This window comes from Achroia grisella, unplaced genomic scaffold (assembly GCF_030625045.1).
Source record: "Achroia grisella isolate CSIRO2021 unplaced genomic scaffold, CSIRO_AGI_Agris_v1 utg511, whole genome shotgun sequence".
Classification (NCBI taxonomy): Eukaryota; Metazoa; Arthropoda; class Insecta; order Lepidoptera; family Pyralidae; genus Achroia; species Achroia grisella.
This window is the reverse complement of record NW_026712905.1, coordinates 2,965,355-2,992,027: the sequence shown is the minus strand read 5'-3', so window position 1 is coordinate 2,992,027 and position 26,673 is coordinate 2,965,355. Positions and strand designations below refer to the sequence as shown.

Below are 26,673 nucleotides of genomic sequence, written 5' to 3'. Positions count from 1 at the left end.
AGAATATAAAAGATGTAGTAACCAGTGTTTGAATTAAAAATATGATACTGAAATACATCTACAGAATAATGTGTTTTTACAATAATTATAACGTAGAACGCCCACGTAATCTAATAAAGACATGGCAGATGTCCAATCTAAAGTTTCCTAGCTATTCAATTAATTTATAAATTTAACGTGCTATAGCACGTAAATCAAAACGCATTAACTTTTATGCGCAAGACAATAACGTTAGCAATAACGGTTAACGTAACAAGATCCGAGTAGCTACGACCGTAACAGTTTGTCCAGTGTAACAACGACACTGTTGCTCGTTTTATCGCATAGAATTGCACACTCCACTACGATTTTTCAATGTCCTCTCTGAACTAGTTAATATTAAAAAAAAATAACTTGTCAGGAGCATTAGGCAACTATCCAAAAGAATATTCGACCATTAACCCCTTTCGGCTAGTATACAGCTCGCATGCACATAATGGAAAGATTCACGTCATAATAAACTATTTTTTTTGCGGGCTACAGAACTAAAAATAGGACTCCGTGCTGCCATAAATCGACAATGCCACATTCAAAGCTGCACTATTTCATAGTGTTGGACTCGCATCTTTCGATAATCAGTTCCTGATACAACACATCTCGTTGCCAGTACCAATAAATTCTACGTGAATTACAAAATTGTAACGTAAACCTGTCATGATTGTTTTATTTTATTATATTGTACTACATAAATAAGTATATATTCGCATTAATATGACTATGAACTTACGAACTATTTATAAGTGGTCTACATTCTCTACGAACTAGTCCATTGAACTAATAAAGTGCAGCCTTACCCAAATATTTATAGCGAACTGGACAATATAGCAGCTTCCAGTGGATTTTTACTATAAAGGATAGTGTTGATAAAATATTATTACTGAGCAGGAAGGAAATACCCTACACGCCTTGTTTGTGGCGCATAACCGCACATAACTTGTGCAAAATAATGCCATGCCTCGAGAAATCCCGCCAGCTTGAAAGGCAAATTCTGTTCTGCGAGATAAGTTCATCTGACGGAGATTTCCGCAGGCGATAGACTCTCAATAATATGATCTTCGACGCGTGGTCAAGCCATAAACAGCGAGCGCGATGATGTCCCCGGGGAGACCCGGGGGCGCGGGGCGTCGGACAATATAGCTGCGGCCGGCTGCCGGCCGCACTCAGCGACACACTGATTTTTAACGCCGTAACAACCGCACGCGCATCTTTAGTTTATTTTCATAGCGTTCCGTATTATTAATGTCGGGCTAAAGCGTTGTAATATAAAGTTCTAGTAATAAACGCATTGGAGATTCTATAACAGTCCACTCTTTCACTCCCTGACGCCTCCAAATTGGTCCTTCAACCACTACTTGGACGACTGGAATTTTATTGCGACGCAAGCAGCATCTAACAACGGCGCACTGGCTTCTTTCAACGGCGCATTGGCTTCATTCAACTGCGCACTGGCTTCTTTCAACTGCGCACTTCAACGTTGCTGTTTAGTCTTCCGACCAGAATTCTACGGGTCTTACAACGCACTAAGAGAAGAACAAGAAGAGGATTACCTATATGGATAGTGCATAAAGACCGTGAGATCGTTCCATTATCTTATCTTTACACATCCATCCTCATATCATCTTCACTTTAACTTCTCCATTATCATAATCATTCCATCATAATTACCATTCATGTAATTATCATTTTCATTACAAACCATAAAAGGTTATTGCCATTTACTTCATTAGTTATTTGCAGTCATAGTATATATATGCGTGATTCCATAGTGTACTGCGTAGTACTGCATAATAATGCGTAGATAGTGATTGATTAGCAAATCTTATTATTATTTTAATCACACACAGTCATTTAACGAATTAATCACAATCAATATCATATTCATAACCATAATACGTGGCATTCTTTCATAAAATCATAACGTAATTAATAACATTATAACCTTAAAACAAATAATTGATCTTGCAACTTGTAAATAGTAGAAATGCAATTAATATCATTAGTCTGCGTTTAGTTGCTTCACTAATAACCAATAAGTATACAATATTTCTATTACTGTGTATTAATTTTTGTTTTTTTTTTCCTAGGTCGTTCGGTAGTTCGACTTTGTACTACTGTTTTTTAAAAACTGCGAAGCGTGGTGCAAAAACATTAAACAGATTAGTATCGTTTCTATTTGCTACTTTATAAAAATAGTAATTTAAAACTATCAGCTATAACAAAATAAAAATAATTATTCTTTTTTATTTCCTTTTATTTGCAATTCAACTTCATCATATAGTATTCATTCAACTCATCTTAATTAACGTTTACAATGTCAGAATCTAAATCAACACAACTAAATCAATTAATTAAAAGACGTGGAACATTTAAAAGTAAACTTACAAATTTTTGCAATTATATTAATATTTTAAAAGAAAGTTCCGCTGTTAGCAATGCAGCTATTCAATTTGAACTGCAATCGCGTATTGATAAAATGGAATTACTATATTCTGACTTTGATAATCTTCAGGGTGAGATCGAGGAACTCGCTGACGATCCTGATCAGAGGTATCAGGAACGAGACGTGTTCGAGAACCAGTATTACTCGGCTGTCGCGACTGCTAAAACCCTGTGCCAGTCATCATCAACTTCGTCACATTCCTCAAATCACGAGGTAAGCTCTCATGATGCTTGTGCGCACAAACACAATAGTTTCGTACGTCTTCCCAAGATACAGCTACCTTTTTACAATGGCAGTTACCAGCATTGGCTTGAATTCCGCGATACCTACATTTCTATAGTTCATTCCAGCACGGTTATTGACGACATAAACAAATTTCATTATCTTCGTGCTTGTTTGCAAGGCAGTGCAGCCCTTGTCATCAAAAGCTTAGATTTTAAAGCTGAGAATTATGCTGCCGCATGGGAATTGTTGTGCAAGAGGTACGATAATAAACGCTTGCTTGTAAACAATCATGTTCACGCCCTTTTCAATGTAAATGCCATCAAAAAAGAATCTAGTAAAGCCTTGCGTTACATAGTTGATGTCACAAATAAAAATCTTAAAGCTTTGGCTACGCTTGACCAGCCTACAGAAAGTTGGGATACTTTAATAATTTATATGATGTCAACTAAATTAGATATTGTCACAAATAGGGAATGGGAGGAATACAGAAACAATCGCAACGATCCACCTACTCTAGATATTTTTTTAACCTTTTTAACTAACAGAGCAGATCTTTTGGAGACTTTGGAGGAGGCAAAAAATAACAGAGGTAATTCTGAATCTACTCATATTCACAAATCCAATAGCTTTATAATTTCTTCAGGTAAAAATAAATCATTTTCATGTCCATTATGCTATCATGAGCACTATTTATTTAATTGTGATGCCTTCAGAAAGCTTCCTGTTGAGACGCGTATTGAAAAGGCTAAGACCTTTAAAATATGCTTAAATTGCCTTCGGCCTGGTCACCACGAATCACGCTGTAAATTATCACATTGCAAATATTGCAAATCCAAACACAACACGCTTCTTCATCTCGATATTCATAATAAGCCTGTCGCACATGACAGCGTTGTGTTATCTGCTGAACCATCTCAGTCTTTAATTAACACAAACCATGTTTTGCTATCCACAGCTATGGTCAAGGTGCTCGACGGCCATGGAAAATCACATGCCGCTAGAGTCTTATTAGACAATGGAAGCACAGGAAACTTTGTCACAAAGGAATTTTGTGCCAAACTCAATCTTCTTACCAACGCTACGAATTCAAGAGTAACAGGCATCAATCAACAGGTATCCACGAGTTCATTGTCATGCTCTCTTACATTGGAGTCTTATTGTGGTGTCTACAGGACGGATATCAATTGTTTCGTTTTACCTAACATCACAGCCTTACTTCCAAATACATATATAGATGTGCATAACTTAGAAATACCGCCTGGGGTTTGCTTAGCCGATCCAAATTTCAACGTGCCGTCATCCATTGATATCCTTGTAGGTGCGGACGTCTTCTGGAATGTGATCGGTACAAATCGTATCCAACTAGGCAAGCACAAGCCAACTCTTTTTGAAACCAAACTCGGTTGGTTGGTTTCTGGTAGCATTTTTCAACCTAGTCCCAAACAACATATATGTATGTTTTCAAACGACCATATCGACTTAACCCGATTTTGGGAACTAGATACAATTACATCAAATTATGAGTTCACTCCAGAAGAACAGGCATGTGAACGTGATTTTATAAATTCTACACAGCGTAACATAGATGGACGGTTTGTAGTTTATATGCCGCTCAGGGAGCCTCCTGACGTTTTAGGCAATTCATATAATGCTGCAAAAAATAGATTTCTTTCCCTTGAGCGTCGCTTAGAAAGAGACGTACATTTGAAACGTCTATATATAGAATTTATAAATGAATATGCCAATCTGGGACATTTGAATGAAGATACATGTAGTAGTAATAAAAACACAATTCAATGCTACTTGCCACATCATGGCGTTCTTAAAACTAGTACAACCACACAACTACGTGTTGTATTCGATGGTTCTGCCCCTACGTCCTCAGGCAAGTCTCTTAATGACATACAATGCGTAGGTCCTACTGTGCAGGACGATTTATTAGCTATATTATTACGCTTTCGACAACATAAATTTGTTGTGTCAGCCGACATTGAAAAAATGTATCGGCAGATATTATTACATGAATCACAACGTCCATTACAAAAAATATTATGGAGGTTCGATCCCTCCCACCCAATTAAATCATATACCCTAAATACACTTACTTACGGCACGGCATCAGCGCCGTTTCTAGCCACTAGATGTCTCACACAATTAGGTCATGAGTCCAGTGATTCTCAAGTAAAACGCGCTATTTGTCATGATTTTTATGTTGACGATTTTTTGTCTGGTCATGATACAATTGAAGGCTGTATATCATTATGTCAAGGTGTTATTGATACACTTAATTCAGCCAAATTTAATTTAAGAAAGTGGCATTCAAATAATTTGTTTATTTTAAATAGTATAAACCAAAATAATGAGATATCTAGTAGCGTAGATCTTAGTGCAAAAGAATGTGCAAAAACGTTAGGTATTTATTGGAAGTGTTCAACTGATTATTTATCATTTTCTATTAATATTATACCGCAAGATAAAGTAACAAAGAGATTTATTTTGTCTACAATTTCGCAAGTGTTTGATCCTCTAGGTTTAGTATCACCATGCATTGTTGAAGCAAAAATATTAATGCAAAAATTGTGGATACATAAATGCTCTTGGGATGAAAGGGTCCCAAAAGACATAGAAATTATTTGGTCAGAGTTTATACAGTTTCTACCACAGTTAAATAAACTTGAAATTCCTAGGTGCATTAAAAACGACAAAACAAATAAAACAGAAATACATATATTTACAGATGCTTCGGAGAAGGCATATGGTACATGCATATACGTAAGAAGTATAGCTAGCGATGAATCAATTGATGTCCGTCTTTTGGCTTCCAAAAATAAGATAGCTCCAATTAAAACCACCACCATTCCACGACTTGAACTATGTGGCGCGCTCTTAGGAGCACGACTATTCATGAAGGTAATGACGTCGGTTACTCTTGAATTTAGTCGTAGTGTATTTTGGACTGATTCTACCATCGTCTTAGGCTGGCTCTCTTCTCCACCAAACCATCTTAAACCATTCGTACGTCACCGAGTTTTAGAAATACAAGAAAATTGTCATTATTGGCGGTATGTACCTACTAAATCAAACCCGGCAGATTTAGTGTCTCGAGGTGTTAGAGCAGATTTATTAGGTAATTCTTCGTTGTGGTGGACAGGCCCTGCCTTTTTAAAATTAGATTCCTCTCAATGGCCAACTAATCCAAATAAATACACTTCCAATTTACCAGAAACAATTCAAACATTCCATATTAATAACAAGCTATCAATAAATAATAATAACACCAATTTAATTTCATCACTAATAAATAAATTTTCATCGCTTACAAAATTACAACGTGTACTTGCATTTGTCTTAAGGTTCATTAATAACTGCCATAAAAATGCAAGTAAATTACACAATAACTTGTCATTATTAGAATTAAATAATGCCACAAATGTTCTATTACGTACAGCTCAGCAGGATTCATTCCCTGAGGAACGTGAGTTACTATTACTCAATAAGCATTTACCCCATAAAAATAGACTTCTGTCATTGACACCGTTTGTTGGTTCTGACTACCTCATCCGCGTGGGTGGCAGGCTTAGTGATTCTCACTACGACTACAACGTCAAACATCCTATCCTTCTATCAGGTAAACATCGCTTATGTGAATTAATATTCGAAATGCTTCATAAAAAACACATGCACTCTGGTCCACAATTACTACTAGCCACCGCCAGACATAATTATTGGCCAATAGGCGGCACTATTTTAGCGAAACGTATAGTTCGTTCATGTGTTAGGTGCAGTAGATTCAAGGGGAAGACTGTCCAGCCCTTGATGGGTAACCTACCAGAAAAACGAGTCCATTTAGAATTTCCCTTCTTAGAAACAGGTGTCGATTATGCTGGACCAATGCTGATAGCTGACCGCAAAGGTAGAGGCTGTAAACTTATAAAATCATATATTTGTGTGTTTGTGTGTCTAGCCACAAAGGCCGTGCATCTGGAGCTTGTCTCTGATTTAACCAAAGAAGCTTTTATTGCAGCACTAAACAGGTTTATAGCACGTCGAGGTAAGCCGCAGACGCTGTTCTCGGACAACGGCACGACCTTTGTTGGAACCTTCCATGAGCTCTCCAAACTTCTCACACAATCATCCTTGACTTCGGGTTTAGCTGAAATAGGTATCAACTTTTCATTCATACCTGCCTACACTCCTCACTTCGGTGGTTTATGGGAGTCACTCGTGCGATCCGTAAAACATCATCTTAGGCGCGTTTTGGACATGACTCACTTAAACTATGAAGAAATGGCTACTCTTCTTATTCAAATAGAAGCCATCCTAAATTCTCGCCCCCTCACACCTCTATCTGATAATCCATCCGACTTATATCCCCTTACTCCTGCTCACTTCCTTGTTGGACGATCTCTGATCTGTTTGCCACATCCTGATATCGTCAATCGCCGAGCTAGCTCTCTTCAGCGTTTCCAACGCATCGAGCTACTCAAGCAACACTTCTGGAGTCGATTTTCTAATGAGTATGTTGTATGGCTCCAACAGAAAACCAAATGGCACCGGTCCTATGGCGAGCTGAAAGAGGGAATGTGTCGTTATCAAGGAGAAGACGTCTGCCCCCTTGATGTGGCTTCTGGGACGCGTTGTACGTGTCCTGCCTGGAAGAGACGGCGTAGCAAGGGTTGCAGACATCCAAACGAAGAGGGGTGTCATTCGCCGGGCATACAATACCATATGCCCCCTGCCTGTCAAGAGCTTTGAACTTGGCACTTCAACGCGGGGAGTCTATGGTCAAGCCATAAACAGCGAGCGCGATGATGTCCCCGGGGAGACCCGGGGGCGCGGGGCGTCGGACAATATAGCTGCGGCCGGCTGCCGGCCGCACTCAGCGACACACTGATTTTTAACGCCGTATCAACCGCACGCGCATCTTTAGTTTATTTTCATAGCGTTCCGTATTATTAATGTCGGGCTAAAGCGTTGTAATATAAAGTTCTAGTAATAAACGCATTGGAGAACCTATAACAGTCCACTCTTTCACTCCCTGACGCCTCCAACGCGTATGTTTCAGCTATCTGTCTTTAATGAAAATAGTGCATTCTTTTTATTCTATTGCATGCTTGAAGTTTGGGAATATTACTGCTAAATTGTATTCGTTTACTTTTAAAAAAATTCAATATACAAACAAATTTATATTCATAAATGTAATAGTACGTTTACGAATGTAAATTCTATAAAGATCATTATTTAGAGTCTAAGTGTCTTAGTTATTTTATTTTACAAAATTAAAAGCAAATAAAATTTCCATAACAATACCATGCTTCATTGATTAATAGTATATAATATAACTGTATACAGAGTGTAACTGGATCCAAGAAAATATAAAAATAACTAACATACTTCATTTACTTATTCGATATTATACCCAATAAATTAAACTCTACAAACAGTGATAGTAAATAATAATACTAATAAACATTAGTTCACACTGTTTGGTCACGAGAGAATAACACATGTACCGTTTATATTTACCCCAATACTTTTTTTACGTGTGTATGTATTATACCCGATATAACTAACAATTGAGGCAAAAATAATTAACTATATATGTTTGTTAAGATTTTTGGGATAATAAAGTTTAATTATATTATTAATATTTCATTAAGAACTAATTTAGACCTACTATAAAAAATCGTATATCATTACTTACAATAAATTAATTCTATTTAATGTTTCAATACATCTCAGTTACTATTATTTCAACAATATCACTGTTTCAGCTAGCTGGCTTTAATATTATAGAAAAAGGTTAATGCAAAACTTAGTTCCTATTTCCCATGGTATTCTAGCGTCTGCAGTAGAAATAACATTAATTCCGTTCTTGTCCAGTGTATCAAGATAAAGAACTATTTACGATAATGAATATCTGTGGAAGATAACTGAGTCAACACGGGGAGTAAGTATTTAAATTGTATTTTTAAACTGTGGGAATTAAAAGTGTAAATTAAAATGAAACTGTTTAATCTAATGAAAACGCCACGACACTTGTATTTTTATATTACGTTCAGCATAACATTTTGTAAGTTTTATAGAATTACGTGAGAAAAGTTAATGGATAAAAATAAAATAATTGTACACATTTGAGTAACTTCAAATATTTTATATTAAAACTGTAGCAAAAATTACTTTATAACTTCAGACGTATATAAGCAATTTTATAAAATTTTCTAGAAATGTTCCCTCTAAATATGGACTTATTTATCGTGGAATGCAGATATTTGTATTATATAACCGGAATGATCGCCTTCCAGAATAGCAGGACACAACGCATAAACTCATAGTTATGCGTTGTGTCCTGCTATTCTGGAAGATTAAGGTATCATATTCCATACCAAGTAATTTTACTGCCATATCTCACCCTTCAAGAGAAATACAGCTTAAAAAGCAAGCGGCTTGATTGCTGAAACAGGTTAGGTACCCATGCAGACGACTTGGTACCTTTGTACTTTGACCAATTAAGGAAAAGGATTATTCAATATTACGATGTGGGGTTAACAATATATTATTACTGAACCTATTTTTATAGCGCTGAAAGTGACAAACAGCACATATTTTGCTAAAATATGCCGCGATTTTCATTGGGAACACCAGACGTGAGATGCCATTCGCACATAGCCGTGGAAGCAGAATCTTAGTAATTTGAGCGATTATGTACGTGATAATCCTGTATAAACTTGTATTCAGGCAAAAATTACTTCGCGGCAAAGTCTAAAAACTTGTACGAGATTCATTATATGGTTGATGTCCCTGCGCGGCAAAGACATAATAAAAGTTTTGATAATGTAGGTACAGTACATCAAACAGTAGCTGTTTTATGTACTTCCATCAGATACTTAGGGAATACGCAATGTACTCCAACAGAACAATTGAAAGGCTTCTAAAATGTTCACAATATTTTTCTAAGACACAAGAAATTTTCACCAAATTGTTCAAGTATTTTCTCAGGTATCTAATGAAAGCTTTGCCGTACATTTCAGTTACAGTTTGCTTACACTGGACAGTTTCGTTCGTCGATGTAAAATTAGTTTATTTAGGTGCCCTCTCCTGGAAAAAAGACTGAAGTAGATAAGAGACTAGATTTCTAGTGGTTGTAAAAATATGTATAAACTCTATATAGAGTATAAAAATATAAACAAAAATTTCCTATTTAATTTATTAACAATACTAGAGAATACTAGAATGACTGTCACCTGGTACAGTATGATGTAATTAAGGTTAATAAAGATCTACCTTTATTATTACAGCTTATATTTTTGTGTATAATCACATTTGTTTCGCCTTTGTATCACTATATGTGAACGAATAATGTACAATAATATTAATTCCACTCATTATTTCAACAATTAATTGACTATAACCGTATTTAATAATACACTAGCTGTTATAATTACGTTTTGTACCTATTGTTTTATATGAAAATCAAAAGCTGTTCATATTCACTGAAACACAGAGAATAGTATACCAAAGTGAACTTTGTGCAATATCGCCTAATTTTGCTGTCAGCAGCTTATTTTGCAAGCTATGTTTTGGATTACAGTGAAATTACAGGGTCCGTAAGTATGACAGCATAGCTACTTATATCAGCTTATGGAAATTGCCACAGCCATAACCAATGTACATATTTTGTGTTGTCCATTGTGACTGTAGGAGACGACCACCCCTTTCCATTAAGTATTCTGTGAGGTCGTTTGTCAATGAATATATAATTTACGAATAGTGGTATTGAAGAAAGTTAAAAAAGTATGCTTCCAAAATTTAAATTAGGATTTTAAACTGAACAAAACGCATGTGCAAATATTATTAGTCAAACAAGTCTAAGAATGGAGTAATTCGTAGATTAAAACTAAAACAATAATACGAAAAGAATATATAGAATTGGCAATTGAATTACTCTAAGCTATCTCAGCACATTTCCGATAGACAATTTCAGAATTGCTTAGAACCAACGAGCAATCTAATCTAAAGTAGTTATAGCTTTCCATAAAAAAAGAAAAGTAGATAATATAATCCCTCAATAAATAACAATCTAATTTCAAATCATTAACTGGATTTTTATCTATTTTTAATTAACTAAAGGCAAATTTAATGAATTTATAATACTATTATAAATTCATTATTCGTATTTCTCAGAAATAGCTTCGTTTTCATCCGGAAGCCTTTTTCAATGTACTGTTGATTCGACACTTATTGTTTTGATATTACCTTTTTTTCTAATACAAACAACCAATTCCAGAAAATAAACAATAAAATTAAGTTATGAATATAATCAACTAATTACCTTCTTCTCAGTGTCCCTTTTCATTATTTTCAACCACAACAAATACGTTTAAAATAATCATGAAACTGAGCATATTAACTTTTTATTTTGCGCTTATTCGTACAATCTAAGCTTAAGCCAAAATCCCATCTTCAAATTTATATTTTCAAATAAAACGTTTAGCTTATATGAAAACTTTTGTTGTTTTGTAAATTAGATGCAACTATGATATGGTTATTCAGTATAGTTGTTGTTACTGTTGTACTAAGTTCATATACAAAACAATATATTTCTTAGAACCGATGCAGTCATTGCAAATATTTAAAATACATTTGACACACTTCCAAATAATTGTTGGTTTACTGTAAATATGTGTACCGCACCATAAATCAAACGTGTAGTGCAAATACAGATAATTATTGTAGTCAGATAATGTTATTGTGTACGTGTTTTAGATTTTGGCTTCGTGCCTACAGCTTGAATGATATTCCAATATTAAGCTCATGGTTACGAGTTGTGGGGACAATCGTCGACAGAACGGTCAGACAAGATAAATATACATATGTTGCCAACATATAGGTCACATAATAATTTATTTGTTTGTAAAATATTCTAGAAACGGACCAAATGCCAGCATAATCATGTTCATATAGTATTATATAGCTTATCTACTATATAATGGCTTGTTTATGTGGTTAAACGCGCTAATCTCAGAAATTAGTGTCTCGAATAGAATATTTATTATATTGGTGGATAGCACATATATTTAAGGAGTCTATATATATACTACTATCTAACAAGGCTATATAACAGCGAGCTATAACCAATAGGAGCCGACCTATTCCTTTTGCAGATTTATGCCGACAAAGGTCCACAGGTCAGCTAGTATATTAGATAATTGTGTGATATAAATAACTTCTTCGTCAGTTTCTGATGTTATTTTTTCTTTAACATTTATTTCAACTTCGCGTTCTTGTTATTATTTATAAAGGTCAACAACGAGGTAAATTAATATTATAAGCAGCTATTTCGGTGAAGTCCTCAAATGCTTGCGGCATATTAGCCTACGTAAATATATATTTCATTTTAGAAATGCCTTTGCTTTCTTTGTGTAATGAAGCGAATATTTAGATGTTATGCTAAATTGTGGGAATTGTAACCCTCGATATAAAAGAGCTAAAGTTTTAACTTTTATATATTTTGACATCGTATAATAGGCATCTTAGTTTTACCTGGTCCAACTTTGAAAAAGTCGTCGTCGTCGTCTCAGTCTCACCTATTTCAGCCTCCAAGCTGGAATTGTAAGCCGTGTTTTGATTAACCGGCAAGATATATAGCAATGGAAGCAAAGGGTATAGCGGCTTGACCATTATTGCGTTGGCAACGCAAAAAATGGGAAACGGGCAAAAAAAAAATTGAAGTTAATCAAAGTAAGTGTCATGATAAGTTCCAGAGGAATAAGATGTTATGCCTCTGTAGCCTTCGCTAAATTCTCTACTATATCTCACATTAAACTGAAACACAGTTTACAAAGCTACGTGTTTGGTAAATGCTCTCCACACAAACAATTTTGTACATAGACTATGTATATATATGACCTCTGGTCTTTAAATAATGTTTATTTCACTAAAGATCATTTCCATATTGTTCTATTCTATTCTAATAACTTTCACGAATATTTAATACTACACACTAATTTACTACACTACATATTTAATCCCGCCCTCGTCGCCAATGAATCACGTCCGTAGACGAAGTGTTTTCAAACTATATCTGCCGTAAGGTAACTATTTTAATGCAATATTATACATAAAAGGGGTATCGTAATTACCCTCATTAATAATAATAACAATATCACAGGATAACTCACACACCAACATCTAGTCCCAAACTAAGCAAAGTTTGTATTATGGGTACTAGATAACTGATATAATTATATATTGATATTTCTTTCTAAATACATACTTATTATAGATATAAACACTCAGAAAGTACAAACAATCACACTCATGAATGCAATTGTTTATATTTGTAAGACGATGTGCTAAACCGTTACCACCGAGGCCATCTGAATTATTAAATTACAGATATAGTAAACAATTACGTCCTTAGATAATTGTTTCATGTACCACCCTCATTATGTTTAGAAAGATAGTTGATTAGAAATTACTAATTCAATAATATAATAAAACTTCGAAATTGAAACGCTTTCATATGTGACAGTACCTTGCATACCTCGTCTCATATGTTTTATTGCACTGAAATATGTCTCTATTAGTTTTGTCATATGAACTGCCTAAATCAACTCTTTGTTTTCGTGTGAATACCAAAAACTTTTATATTTACACTAGCAATTAACCACGACTTCGTCCATTCATGATAAAAGATTTTATGGTCCATTGTCTAAATACCATTCAGTGACAAACATACGGCCAGATAAATTCGCACAGTTTTGAATTTACAGTATTAGTATATATATATATATTACATATATATTACATTATATTACATTCTGAATTCGACTGATGTTTATTCATGTCTAGGTTTTAGAATTTCTTTCATTTATGTTGTTCAATTTTGACATTCATCGTATCACATTAATTTAATTCGTTGTAAATATTTGTATCACCGCAAATTCAGTGAAAACTTATATTACTACCCGTTAAATTCGAACTCACTGCCCTTTACTTCAAAGTTATAGTACATTTTCTAAACCACGACGCGTTCTATTTACCTAACACGTTTTATTAAAATCGTTTCAACAGATTCAAGGCACATATTTCCATTAATTTATACTGCGGAGTAGATAAAACTTCCACAATAGAATATTCTAGAATCGTTGGAACATAAACAATAAACAACTGTAAAATAATAAAGCTCTCTCCAGCATTATTTATCTTCGAAAATAGGTCAGTAATGAACATACAATTTCTGTAGAGTATTAAGTATATCCAATAATGATTTTAACCGATAGCACTAACTATTTATAAATTTTATGATGAAATTTTATTTTCAACCAATTAAGCTAATACTTACATAAATTACGAACCTTTTTAACCGTCATGTTGAAAGGTTTAATTCACTAGGAATATAAAAATTAATAAATGAGACCTATTAAAAATATCTTTTATTTATTATTATATTAGGTAATATTATTTATGCTATTTCCTGGTTTATGAAGCGAGATTTTACCAACACACTAGGATATCTTATCTACATATAATTTATTTATTTATTTATTTAGGAAGATTAACGGTGTAATTTTACATGTTACTTGTCATATAGAATTGTCCTATGCCAATTAATAATCTTCGCCAATAGTATTACCAGATTAAATTTTTCATTAGCCAATTTTAACATATTGAAGTAATCACAGACAGTGTTTCAAGTTACAAAGTAGTTATAGACCAACATTTAAAACAATTAAAGTAATGTACCGTTAAAGAATTGGTTACATATGAGTTTCTAACTGAGGCAGTGCTGGAACAAAACAGGTCAATATCATGTGGTACTTGGTTAAAAGATTTACATGCTCGTAAAACGAAAGTGACTCTCTGTATCTGGTCCTGACTGTAGGGACACTTAATATGGCTCTTTGTCTAAGTCTTAGGGTATTAGTTCTTAAGTTTATTTTTGTTTTATTTTTGTTTATTTTGTTTATATATAATTTATCTTCAATTCATAGTAAAAAGTTATAAGTTTAAAATATTATTATAAACTTAAAACTACTAAATATTACTCTATGACTTGTCTCTATGGGAGTTAATAATACTTAATATGAAAATAAACCTCTGTATAAAGTTCACAATCTCTGATCTTCATAAGTTGTTATTTTGAATTTTTCAGATGTGTATTTTCCACAGATAACAGTCAATGTGACAAACTACCTACAACTTCCAAGTAGTGGCCGTTAATGGAATTTCAAGACATGAAATTCTATGAACAGAACAAGTTCAGAATAAAACTATTCTTTGGAATCCTAAGATCGAAATATGAATATATAATACCTTCACGTTTATAATTCCGGAGGAGTCAGAGCCTTATCACCAATCGACGTAGTCGTGAATGAAACTCATGACATTTGACATGCTCTCATGGAATACGACATGATATATTGCTAGCAATGATGTCACTAATACCGAATACTAACAATCCACTTCCCTAAATGAAAGACTTGGGCACTCTGAATATTAAAGTACATTTTAAACATCACACAAATATATAAGCACTGTAGTGCTCTATAGGGTTGTAGTGTAAAATAACCACTTACTCCGAATAGAAGATAAAAAACACATGGTAATAATAACTACGACCAATCTTACAATTAATAATAAAAACCCTTAATGCTTCTCTATTAAATAAATAACCTTAGACAATTCACACAGCGCCAAGACAATTCCCAGACAATTCCCTAGCTAAGCATAGTTTGTATTATGGGTACAAAACTGATTGAAATAGTTAAACATATTTTTTTAAATACTTACCTACATAATAAATGTACTTAGAAAACATGCAGCCAATACTAACACGAGTATGATACTCGAGAATACAAATATTTGTGTTTTTCTAAGAATTGAACCCTCGACCATAGAAAGTAAAGTAATATGCTAAACCGCTAAACCACCGAGGTCGTCAATTGTCGGAAGTATACTGTAAGATGCACGTGTTCCAAGTTCATTCACACTTGGCAAAGTTTATAGACACCTCCGGTATCACCTGTATCACCTACCTGACGTCACACCCTGGCCACCAGCCAAATGACTATGAATTAATTCTCCATTCCTCACGTGGAATCGTCGATACCGTATCAGTAATGCTTCTACATTCAGAATCATGATGGTTCTAACTATGACTGCGTATACTCTAAATGCATGAACATAAGCTTATTATCGTCCTCGTTCAATTGTTCGAAGCTTCAATACATATTTCTATCTAATTTAGGTATTTATATTTCATTTCTATTGTCCTAATTTACATACCAAATTGGGATGTAAATTCAAACTTGGTTCTGTTCATGTTTATAGATTAACATTAATAAATATATACCAGCCTAAATACCAGCAGGTGGGTTGTGAGTTTCTTTACCATTCCAATTATACTTATAACTTTGTAATATTTTACTTAAATCTACAAATATACAAACTCATGCTTCTGGTTCATTCATCTCAACTGAAATTGCCTTCCGAATAAGTTTATTCATATTTCTAGTATGCAATTATTTTTTAGATAAAAGTACCAATTAGCGAACAAATATTATATTATCGTTTCAATTTCTACCCAATATTTCGATGATATTAAATAAAGCAAATATAATTAGATATGTAAAGAAAAGCAGTGGGCGCACTTCCCACTGCATACGGCGTGCCAATATGTGAGCACGCAATTAAATTATACATGCTTATTTTAAAAGAAACTCGTCTAAAGTAAACAGCTCCGATAATTTGAAGGTCAGTACTTCATATAAACTAATATTCCCGCACTAATCAGAAATAGAAAAATAGATTTTCAGTTTTCTCTGGCGAGCGTTCAATGAAAATTACCTACTTATTGCTAATCATTCGAATTAGCCAATTCGCAAAAGGAATTTCTTATGAAAAAACCGTTTATGTTGACGAAACAACATCAAAAATGGATTTATTACTTCACCGTGGGTACAATGGAATTCTTGGCATTCCTACGAAGGAATTTTTCATCCCGAATCGCATCATAAAAGGCCGAGAATAAGTTACCCTTTCAGTAAACACGTTTCTTTCTCGAGCTCCAATAACCGAGTTTCATTTTATATAAAAAAATGAATTGATTCGTGTCCCATCCTGTGACCATTTGATTGTAATTTATCTGATAAGCATTCATTCTAGTAAAAATCTGAATATGTATGTACCTGGATCCTAAATATGAAATACTTAATGTATTTACATTATTCTGTTTAAATCCGTTACCACGGCATCATGACGTTTTATGAAGTGCCCAAGGGTATAATTATTATTATTACAAATAAAATTAATAACATCGTTATATAATTAAGCCCCGTACAGACGAGGCTTGAAAAATTCTTGGACCTGTTTACTAAAGTGATTATTTTTGCTGTCACATAGGAGTTTGCACATTGTTTCTTCTACAGAGTCTGCATTTCGTCTTCCCGATTGAATCGTTACAAGATTTATAGAACAGCTTATTTTTCACTCGAGAGCAAATAAGTTTCAGTTCAACATTTAACATGTCCACGCAGTTGCTGCATATTTGCATCAGTGTGTTCTTAATTTATAATAGTCATTCATACTACAATGCGGAAGTATGTCCGTCTGTTTATTACATTCTTACGACTAAACAGCTGAACGGATCTTAATGTTTGTTGTTAAAATGGATTATATCATAAGGACAAACAAAGTTTATTAAAAAGCAGACGAATTAGAGGGTAACAACCAGTGTGTATGTTAAAAAATCACTACTTATTACAAAATCATTCATAAATTCCATTATGTATAAATAATTAGGACAACTCAATATGATAACATAACTAGTTAACACAGATAGTTGTTTATAACTATCTTTGTCCGCGGTTTCACCCGTATGAAGTTTATATAATTACTAGTGGGGTAGGTCTGGTTTCGCACATGCTAACAGTAGCGGAATTCAAGAAAATAATATAAATCCACTAAGTAATAAAAAAAGTCTCGGGATTAATCACTAACGCGATGGACGGACCTTATACAAACAGCTACAGCAGTCCATTGTACAATGATCTCGTGCAGCCAAGCGATACCAGGACAAATTGCGAGGAGCTCTATCACCAAAAGGACAACGAAGAGATACCATCATGGAACCCACTCTGTCAAGAGTGTACGACTAAAGAAGAAGTGATAAAAAAACTAACTTCATTATATATCTATTTAAAAATAGGTTGTGGTAATAAAAAAATATATACATTCTCGTAAACACAGCGCACAAATAATCCGTCGCACCCCGCAGTCACACCTGTCTACAATTGCAGTTACACGAAGTTATTGCCGACTATAACGACTCGGAACTGCACTACATTGTTTACAAATTCGTACACGATACCCAATATATTATATTGCATACCTGTTGCATTTACAATGACATTTAAACAAAATATATATTCACTAGTTTTTTTTTAATGAATGATAATGAAACCCGCCAGAGATAACGGTTTATGCTGGCGGCACAACAGTGAAGGATGATAAGATGAGCGTGAGGTTAGGTGACATGGTACATTGCTAGCAATATCATTAGATCACATTACTCAAATTCTCCTTCTCCTATATTTATGAACTAGTTGTTGTATGTCACTCGCGTGAAACTTATAGTCTATATGTTATTCTGATATATAAGGTGCTGTAAAGTTTCATCAAAATCCGTTCAATAGTTTTTGCGTGAAAGAGTAACAAACATATGGATGTTTGTTACTCTTTCAAAAGATAAAGTTAAAGTTTGTGAGTATGGATGGCCATACTCACAAACTTTCGCGTTTAAAATATTCATAAGATTCCCTGCAATTTCATTCGTCAACTGATTCAAAATACTCAGCTAAATGTGGTCATGTCAGTGACATAATTTCCCCATCAAGAAAAACGTTTACATTAAGAAAAAAAAAATATTACAGTTGTGATGCTATATTTCTTGTATAGTATTAGAGAAGAAATGAAGTATAGTTATTTTTTTAAATATATATATCAAAATCTATCCCTTCGTTTAACGTAATAAAGTGAAAATCCAAAATGTATATAAGATGGAGTTAATTAAGAATATATAAATAACGCACTGTCATAACACGATCTCTTCTTCTCTCTAATAAGAGGTATGAAGCAAAATATATCGTCTATCTGTTTCTCCACTTACTTCTTGTAAACCATACATCAGATTATTACAATGTTTTCGAATATATTATTAGATATATTTACGTTATATTTATATCTATAATATATATAATATAATCCTACCGCAAAAGTATAGGTACATAACCTCCGTTACTGTAGAGTACACCCATGCGAAGTGCGGACGGGTCGGTAGTGTTGTATAAAGCCATTAAATAAATTGAGTCGACATTTCAAATTTCCTAGCCGTATTGCGCATCAGAACGGAAGTTTAATATTAGTAGTAGTAAATTTCCAATATTAAGTATTTACTGCTCCTTATGTTTTATCTTGTTATTTAAAACAATATTTCTATCAAATGATATACTCATTACCTGAATTATAGGGAAATTTACGAAAAACTTTTTAAATGTCAGAAAGTAATTACTCTCCGACCTTTAAAATACTTGCTATAACCGTACCTGTATTATTTGTTGTATTGTAGTATGTTTAGTTACATATTACTGAAATTGAAAGTAACAAAGTAAATTAATAAAGGCGATAGAATCGAACTCTGGACTTGAAATTCAGCGAAATGCAAATAAGCCGCGTGTTAAATTCATCACATTCACTAATATCAAAAATGTAAATTAAAAATCTATCTTCATTTAATATAACTGCCTTACCTCTTCATAAATAGTTACGTTAAATCTCTATCTATTTAAAAACAACAGACCGATATATTGTACATGAGCAGCAAGATATTCATGTCATCAAGGTAACGCCTATGGTTCACATGCGTTTCAGAGAACTGAGATCAGGTCCTCATATCCTGTAATTTTACTGCCTCATCTCCCTTCAACTGAAACTCATCCTACTTAACATGTTGCTTAACGATTGTAAACGAGGTGAGACAGAGGTCGTTTTACAAAGTCTACGGCGATAAAGCTCATTGATGATAGAAATGAATGTTAAATATTATGATTTTTTTATTTTGCAGTGAATATAATAGTTTCAACGATGGAGATATGATAGCCCTGTATATACAAGAATGATTAGACGAATAGTCTAATAGACACGCAAAAAATATTTTCCTTCAATATTATTTCAGGACACAGTTAATGAATCTTTATTATTATCTAATATACAGATAAATTAATTATTTAATGAGTAAAAAGACTTATTAATCATTTTATAAATTTGTTCCTGTACCATTTTAGACAGAGATTCGTAACTGTATTAGGTAATTTACTATAGATTTTTATGAAACACATAACAGCTTTGTATGTTATGCTGTGATATAAACATGGTTTCATTGTCTCATTATTTAGACTTTTCTAGGACCTTGGGAAACAAGCATACGGCTCATGTGATGGTAAACGGTTACAGTAGCCTAATGACGCCTGAAACACCAGGGATGTCACGTGCGCGTTGCCGACCCTTAATAAATAATAGACCCTTCTGGAAAATCCCTATGCTGTAGTCTCCCGAGAAAACCTCGGCAATTCATTCCACAAGCTAAGTGTACGCGGGAGGAAGCTCCTCTGAAACCGCACTATCCGAGACCACTTAGGTTCCAGTGTGTGGGGATGAATTCTCTGACGATGGCGAGGTCATTTTTAGTGACACAAGTTTTACGGAATCGCTAACAGAAAATTTACAAAAATCACCTTTATAAATAAAAATACAAATGCATTTTAACAGAAAGGCAGCATTCGAATATGTTCGTTAAAGGGACAGTGAACACTTTTAATTGGTGATATTTATCGCTGTGATTTCCTCACTGATATAATTTTCATGGGTATTTTTATAATGTCGTAACATAGCGTATGTTACGACATTATAAAAATAACATAAACTTTGGCCTTGATAACAGTTACGAAACTGTCACGGTGACAGATGTTAGTCGTGGGTGTGACAGTGGTACAAGATAGAGTTATAGAGCAAGAAGTACTGAGCAAATAAACACTTCGGTTTAAGAATTTCCACTAATCTTGTGATAATGTTACTTAAATCTATTCCACGTATATTGAACTTACGAACGTACATGAACTAGACTTTGCAAAAAGTTGCCTAGGTGGTTATCTCAGTCTCATCATAAGGCAAGTTTCAGTTGAAAAACGAATCAGTGAAATTAAAAGATTGACTTAGTCCTCAAGGATACCAACACATGAGTATGTCACACGATAACGTAATGTTCTTAGTGCTGGTCACGTTAAACGACGGTTATTGCTCACTATCAGAACTTAAACTTGTATGCATTTACAAAAATAAAATATTGATTTAAAAAAATGCTTGTATAGTTTTAAAGAAAAATAATTTTACTCCAAGTAACAGCGTGTTCAATGAAAACGAAAATTCAAAATTAATATATACATCCAAATATGCAATGTTTGAAAAATTTAAGTACAAAATAAATACTAAATGACGCGAGCTGAAGTGACTTTCTGTCTGTTAGCAATGATAAATACGAAATTCGAATTGGAATCCTGCAATGAAACACAATTAATTAAACAACTCATACTAGACTAGTGTTCAATTAATTCAATTTAAAATTCGATTTCCAATACCAGGACGCACATGTGCCATACCTATTAATTACTTGATCAAATAATACTTGTAATATAATGTATTCTGGGATATTATATATCCAAGTAGCTTATTAATGTCTTCAAATACAAACATTGTAAACGCTCAAAATAAATCATACTGTAGGATCTTAAGGCGAGTTAAAAATTACAAAATTCGCCCGCCCACTCGTTTATATTAATAAAGTTTTCGTAAGCCACAAGTTACTTGTAATATACATATGATTTTTATTTATAAATATTTGAGGACTTCTCGGATAATAGACATTTCAATACGAGATATTAAAATTATTTCGTGATATTTTTTATGTAGCTATATCGTAATAATTAAAATTATAGCAGAAATTTCCTTCATATAGTCTAAAATTCATAAACAAGGTTTTATACCTTTAAACATAGTATTTATATGGCCTGTATTGGTATAAGTTATACTCCAAGCTCTTGCTAGTAAAATGACAATGACTCTACATTGTAGAGATGTCTAACCATCCTATTATTTACGTCTATCTCTTTATGTTGAAAATTAAGACAATTCTGTCTCTTATGTATAAAAGGAAATCATTATACAATCACATACATCAAAACGCAAACAAAGTTTTATTACTGAGGAAATATTTTCGTCCGTGTTCCAAAATTGTTAGCAGATATTAATTTCTATGCAGTAGGTACATCTCGAAACGAGCAGGCCATTTTCCGCTCATTAGCATATTTCCCGGGTCTATAATTACTTTCCGAGACATGTTCGGTTCACACTAACACACGGAATTAGCACCGTCACCGGTTTTCTTTTTCTATTGCCAAGATGTGTACGGATATGTCGCCGCGCAAGCGGTCGCACAAGCGATGAATGAGTCTTTCTTATCTATGAAAGCGTGTATTATAATAATAGTGATAATGACATTGCGTGAGGTGGGACAGGTAGAACAAACCTGTGAACAGTCGTGTGTTGTTGCGCAGACGCACCGCACGCCTCCAGACCTCCAGAGTAGCACTAGCGGGTTTCCCTCGCCGGCGGCAGCCAGAGCTCGCGGGGGCTATTTTTAAAACGAATCGCTTATAATTTTATTGTTTTAGCGAAAATGTTGCGAGAGCGACAAGTGCGCGCGCCGGTCGGAACACTTCTAACGCCAACTCGTGTTTCCAGACTTGCTTGACTTTTAGCGTCCTTTGCTAACACTACGGTGTTGCGATAACGTATTTCCAGCGTCACTGTTTATTTGTCTAATTGGTGACATTCAGAACCGTAATGGTTGACAGGTGCAGGACTCTAGCAAATTAATAAGCTGTTACAATTGGCGCAATGCACTACAGATATAAATCTGTCGAGGGATAGGTCCTGAATAGTATTTTCTGGATTGCTCAAGGTTAACATAGGGTTTTCATAATAATTCAATATTTTAAATACTCAAATCTCATATTATACATAGTTAATGACAAAATATATTCCCTTACGGAGACGAAAGAAAAGTTCATGAGTTATTATGAGAAAAAAACGAGAGACAGACAAAACATTGAAGTGTTTATTTTTATATTCACATCTTTACGTCAATTCTTACATTCTTACATAGATAAATAAGCAATATATGTATGTATATTGGTTACGTATACAACAAAGAAATAGCGTCTACCATTCAATTCTTTGCTCTTCATCATTTTTGTAACAAGTAAATAATCATTCTAATGAAAAGTACCACATAAAATTATAAAAATTATACGCTCCTAAAAAGAACCTAATTTTAAATCCTTTTTATAGATCCATTATTATAGACATATGTATATCTTATATATTTTATATAACAGTGAATTCTTCAATTATTCAAATTGTAAAAAGTTTTTGTATTAATATAAGTATGACTTCTTATCCGACCATGAAATACTAAAGAAGCTGACGGTCAACAGATGGGAACCATTGTTTATAGAATAAACAATTACATAAACCTCATGGCACATCTCACAAGTTACCACTAGTATGTAATATTATGTTATCTGTGCCACTAGTTTCGTCCACTGTGTACCACCACCAATAGAATATAATAGAAGTAATATGTATTCATTTAAACTTAATATATGCACTTTAAATATTCATATAATATATACTACAGTTTATACCGAAAACAGACTCATCACAAAACTGGCGAGCAAGAAATTTACATGTCGCATACAATTAGGTACCATTCCTTTATCGTCCAATAAAAAAACTACGGAGGAACTCGTGTGCAAAAGGCCTTAATGCTTATGGGTATAAGCATTAAGGTCTTTTGCACACGTTAATGGGTTAAATAAAAGGGTTAATCCTATTAAATGCGATATTTTCTATAATTTTTATTAGTAAAATATTTATATTTATACTCTATGTAAGGTATGGCGGTAGCTTCTAATTTTTATCCATAGAATGTCGTGAAAACCAATTAGAGGAACTGAAGCGCTACATATTAATGTAGGAAGAAGATAGAAAGGAACTAAAACAAACAAGCTGCTTAACAATTGTTGTAAAAGTAGACATTAGTCTACATAATGTATTAATACTTATCCTTCTTAGTGAGTAAAGACCAGTACTACATTAATAATAAAGTTAAAATTTTATTTTCACATCATTCAATCAATAGAATAATAATACAAACATCTTTCCAATCTTTTGCAAAGATGTAATTTAGAATTTTTATATCAGACGCAGAGTTATATATCAAATACTTATTAGTACAGAGTAATAAATAGTACCTACTGTTCTCTATAAGTATCGCGTATGACCTATGTTTGTGAATATTCTAGATAATTACACCAAGTGCTTTCAATAAATAAAACTAGAAATTTCTAACTACCACATGAACCTGTACTCAACATCTGGTACTACTAAACACCTAGACCCAAATCAATTTAGTAAAGTTATTAACGAAAGTTGTACGTATGTACTGATTGGAATTATATGTATACAGATCATGCAATGAATATACATGTGACACGTACCCCAAACTTAGTACTCAATCAGAATAAATTAGTCGTGTGTTTGAAAGTTTGTACCATAAGATTTCTAATGAATTCCGTATTCTACATTAATACAGTATTGTTGAGTTAAATAAATGAGTAATTAATATAAATTTACCTTATTTATATGTAACTGGAATGACAAACATACAGACGCAGGGGGGGAGAAATGTTGATAGCAATGTGGACTGATGACCTCATTGCTAATAATGTACTATGTTTAGTTGACTTCCACGCGGTTCCCCCTGAAAACCATCGTGTTAAATTCCTGGAGATTTTGTCACGATAGACTATGTAACTAACCTGACCGCATGGTCATTTTATCATCCTCCACTGGTGCCCTGCCAGCGTAAACCGTTAGCGCAATCGGATGAAGCATACTATAATATAATAATCCATTAAAAGAAGAAAAACATACAGATGCATCTGATGGAATGTTATTATCTTCATTTTTATGTATATAGCACCACAGTTATCACTATTCATATTATGCTTATGATGAGAATCAAGACGGAACACAAAATCTTTCGTACGCGGAACGTACTATATATATTAAACGCGGAAGTTACTGAATGTGGATGGATGAATATCCATTCATCCATCCATGTTCGTTACCCTTTCACGCAAAACCTCCTGAATGGATTTTAATGAAACTTTACAGTGAGATAGCTTATATCAGAATAAGACATATGCTATTAATTATATTTTTTATTCCTGGTTAATTAACACACCGCATCTAGTCCCAAGGCAAGCAGAGCTTCTGTTATGTGTACTTGACAACTGATTTAAATACATATTTTTTTAACACATACATAATATACATAGAATACACCCAAACCAATACAAACAATCATACTCATGAATATGAATGTTTGCACTATACGAGGAATCGAACCACTTTAATTCCAATGGTCGCGACCAATGGAAGTAAGGCGTAAAAATATTAGAGACAGAATCCACGCAAGCAAAGTCTATTATAATTTTGCAGGAATATAAAAAAAACAGCTTTAAATCGACTTATCACATAGTACAATATTATTATTCCGCATAGTTGAACGTGGTATGATACACTCGTTATTACATTACCTCATTGATCGACGTATATCGTGAATACATGTGAGCTATGAGCGGTTTTATTCCAACATAAATAACTCACAATTACGTCATACTGCATCAACTACAATGAATAAACTCAAAGAGTTTCGCAGTATTAAAACAGTGGAAATATGTGGATAAAATGTGCAATATTTTATAATGTGTTAAAAAAATTGTAGGTGAAGTAACTGCTTTAAGATAATTTTTTTCTATACTCCTAAATAACGATTATCATTTCAATCGTAAATTTTTGATAGACTATATCCTTACTAATATTATAAATGCGAAAGTAACTCTGTCTGTCTGTCTGTCTGTCTGTCTGTCTGTCTGTCTGTCTGTCTGTCTGTCTGTCTGTCTGTCTCGCTTTCACGCCAAAACTACTGAACTGATTTAAATGAAATTTGGTACCCGTATAGTCTAGACGCCGAGGAAGGACATAGGCTACTTTTTAATGCGAAAAAAGGGTTGTAAGGGGTTGAAAATGGTAATGCAAGGTTATCTTTATGCGGTTGAATACACACTTATTATAATAATGGCTTAACTAAAAAATTAGATATTTTGGAAAGTCTACTTTATAATTGTGTTATTAAGTCTATTTTCAAAAATAATTAATTTCTGAATTACACCAATATTGTACTAGATATGCGACTTATTAACGCTCATATGTCATAAATAAACATATATGTCATTTGTATAAGGCGCGCGCAACTGATTATTGTCAATCCGTTGTCTCCTTATGAATTTAAATTAATAAACGTTTGCTCTGCAATTTTATTTTATAAATACATAAATATAATCCTGGTATAGCCTATAACTGATGACCCTGCTCTTGGACAAGAGCGTAAGAACATATTATTAATATTTTTGAAGAATAAAACAACATATAATATTAAAAATGTTGTCAATACATATGAACAACATTTCCTTGGAAGAAACAACATCTACCGTTCCATCCGAGCTATTCAGGTTCGGAATACGCGTTTCTCCATTCTGGCCAGTAGAGTCAGAGATATGGTTCGCGCAAGTAGAGGGATAGTTTGCAATTTAGAATATCACATCCATTATTTTGATTTAACAAAATTTTATTATGTTTTTGGCCAACTGGACCACCAATTTTCAAAAGAATTTAAAGAAATGTTTAAACTGTTTATTAAATATAAATAAATATGACATTTAAAT

The 26,673-nt window shown here is 33.5% G+C and overlaps 2 protein-coding genes across 2 annotated transcripts in view; one reads left to right on the top strand and one right to left on the bottom strand.

The window, feature by feature from the left end:
• LOC131846619 (FK506-binding protein 5-like) overlaps positions 1-22,535 on the bottom strand; it is a 54,840-nt gene extending 32,305 nt beyond the window's left edge. The window contains exon 1 of the mRNA XM_059195967.1: positions 22,347-22,535. The gene's annotated coding sequence lies outside the window, so the exon portion shown is untranslated. The remainder of the gene's footprint in view (positions 1-22,346) is intronic.
• Positions 1,374-7,459, top strand: LOC131846575 (uncharacterized). The gene is made up of 4 exons (XM_059195911.1): positions 1,374-2,692; positions 3,175-3,293; positions 3,660-3,817; positions 7,244-7,459. Exons 1-4 carry the CDS (start codon positions 2,472-2,474, stop codon positions 7,457-7,459), a joined length of 714 nt encoding a protein of 237 aa, XP_059051894.1. The 5' UTR covers positions 1,374-2,471.
• Positions 22,536-26,673: the final 4,138 nt, after the last annotated feature.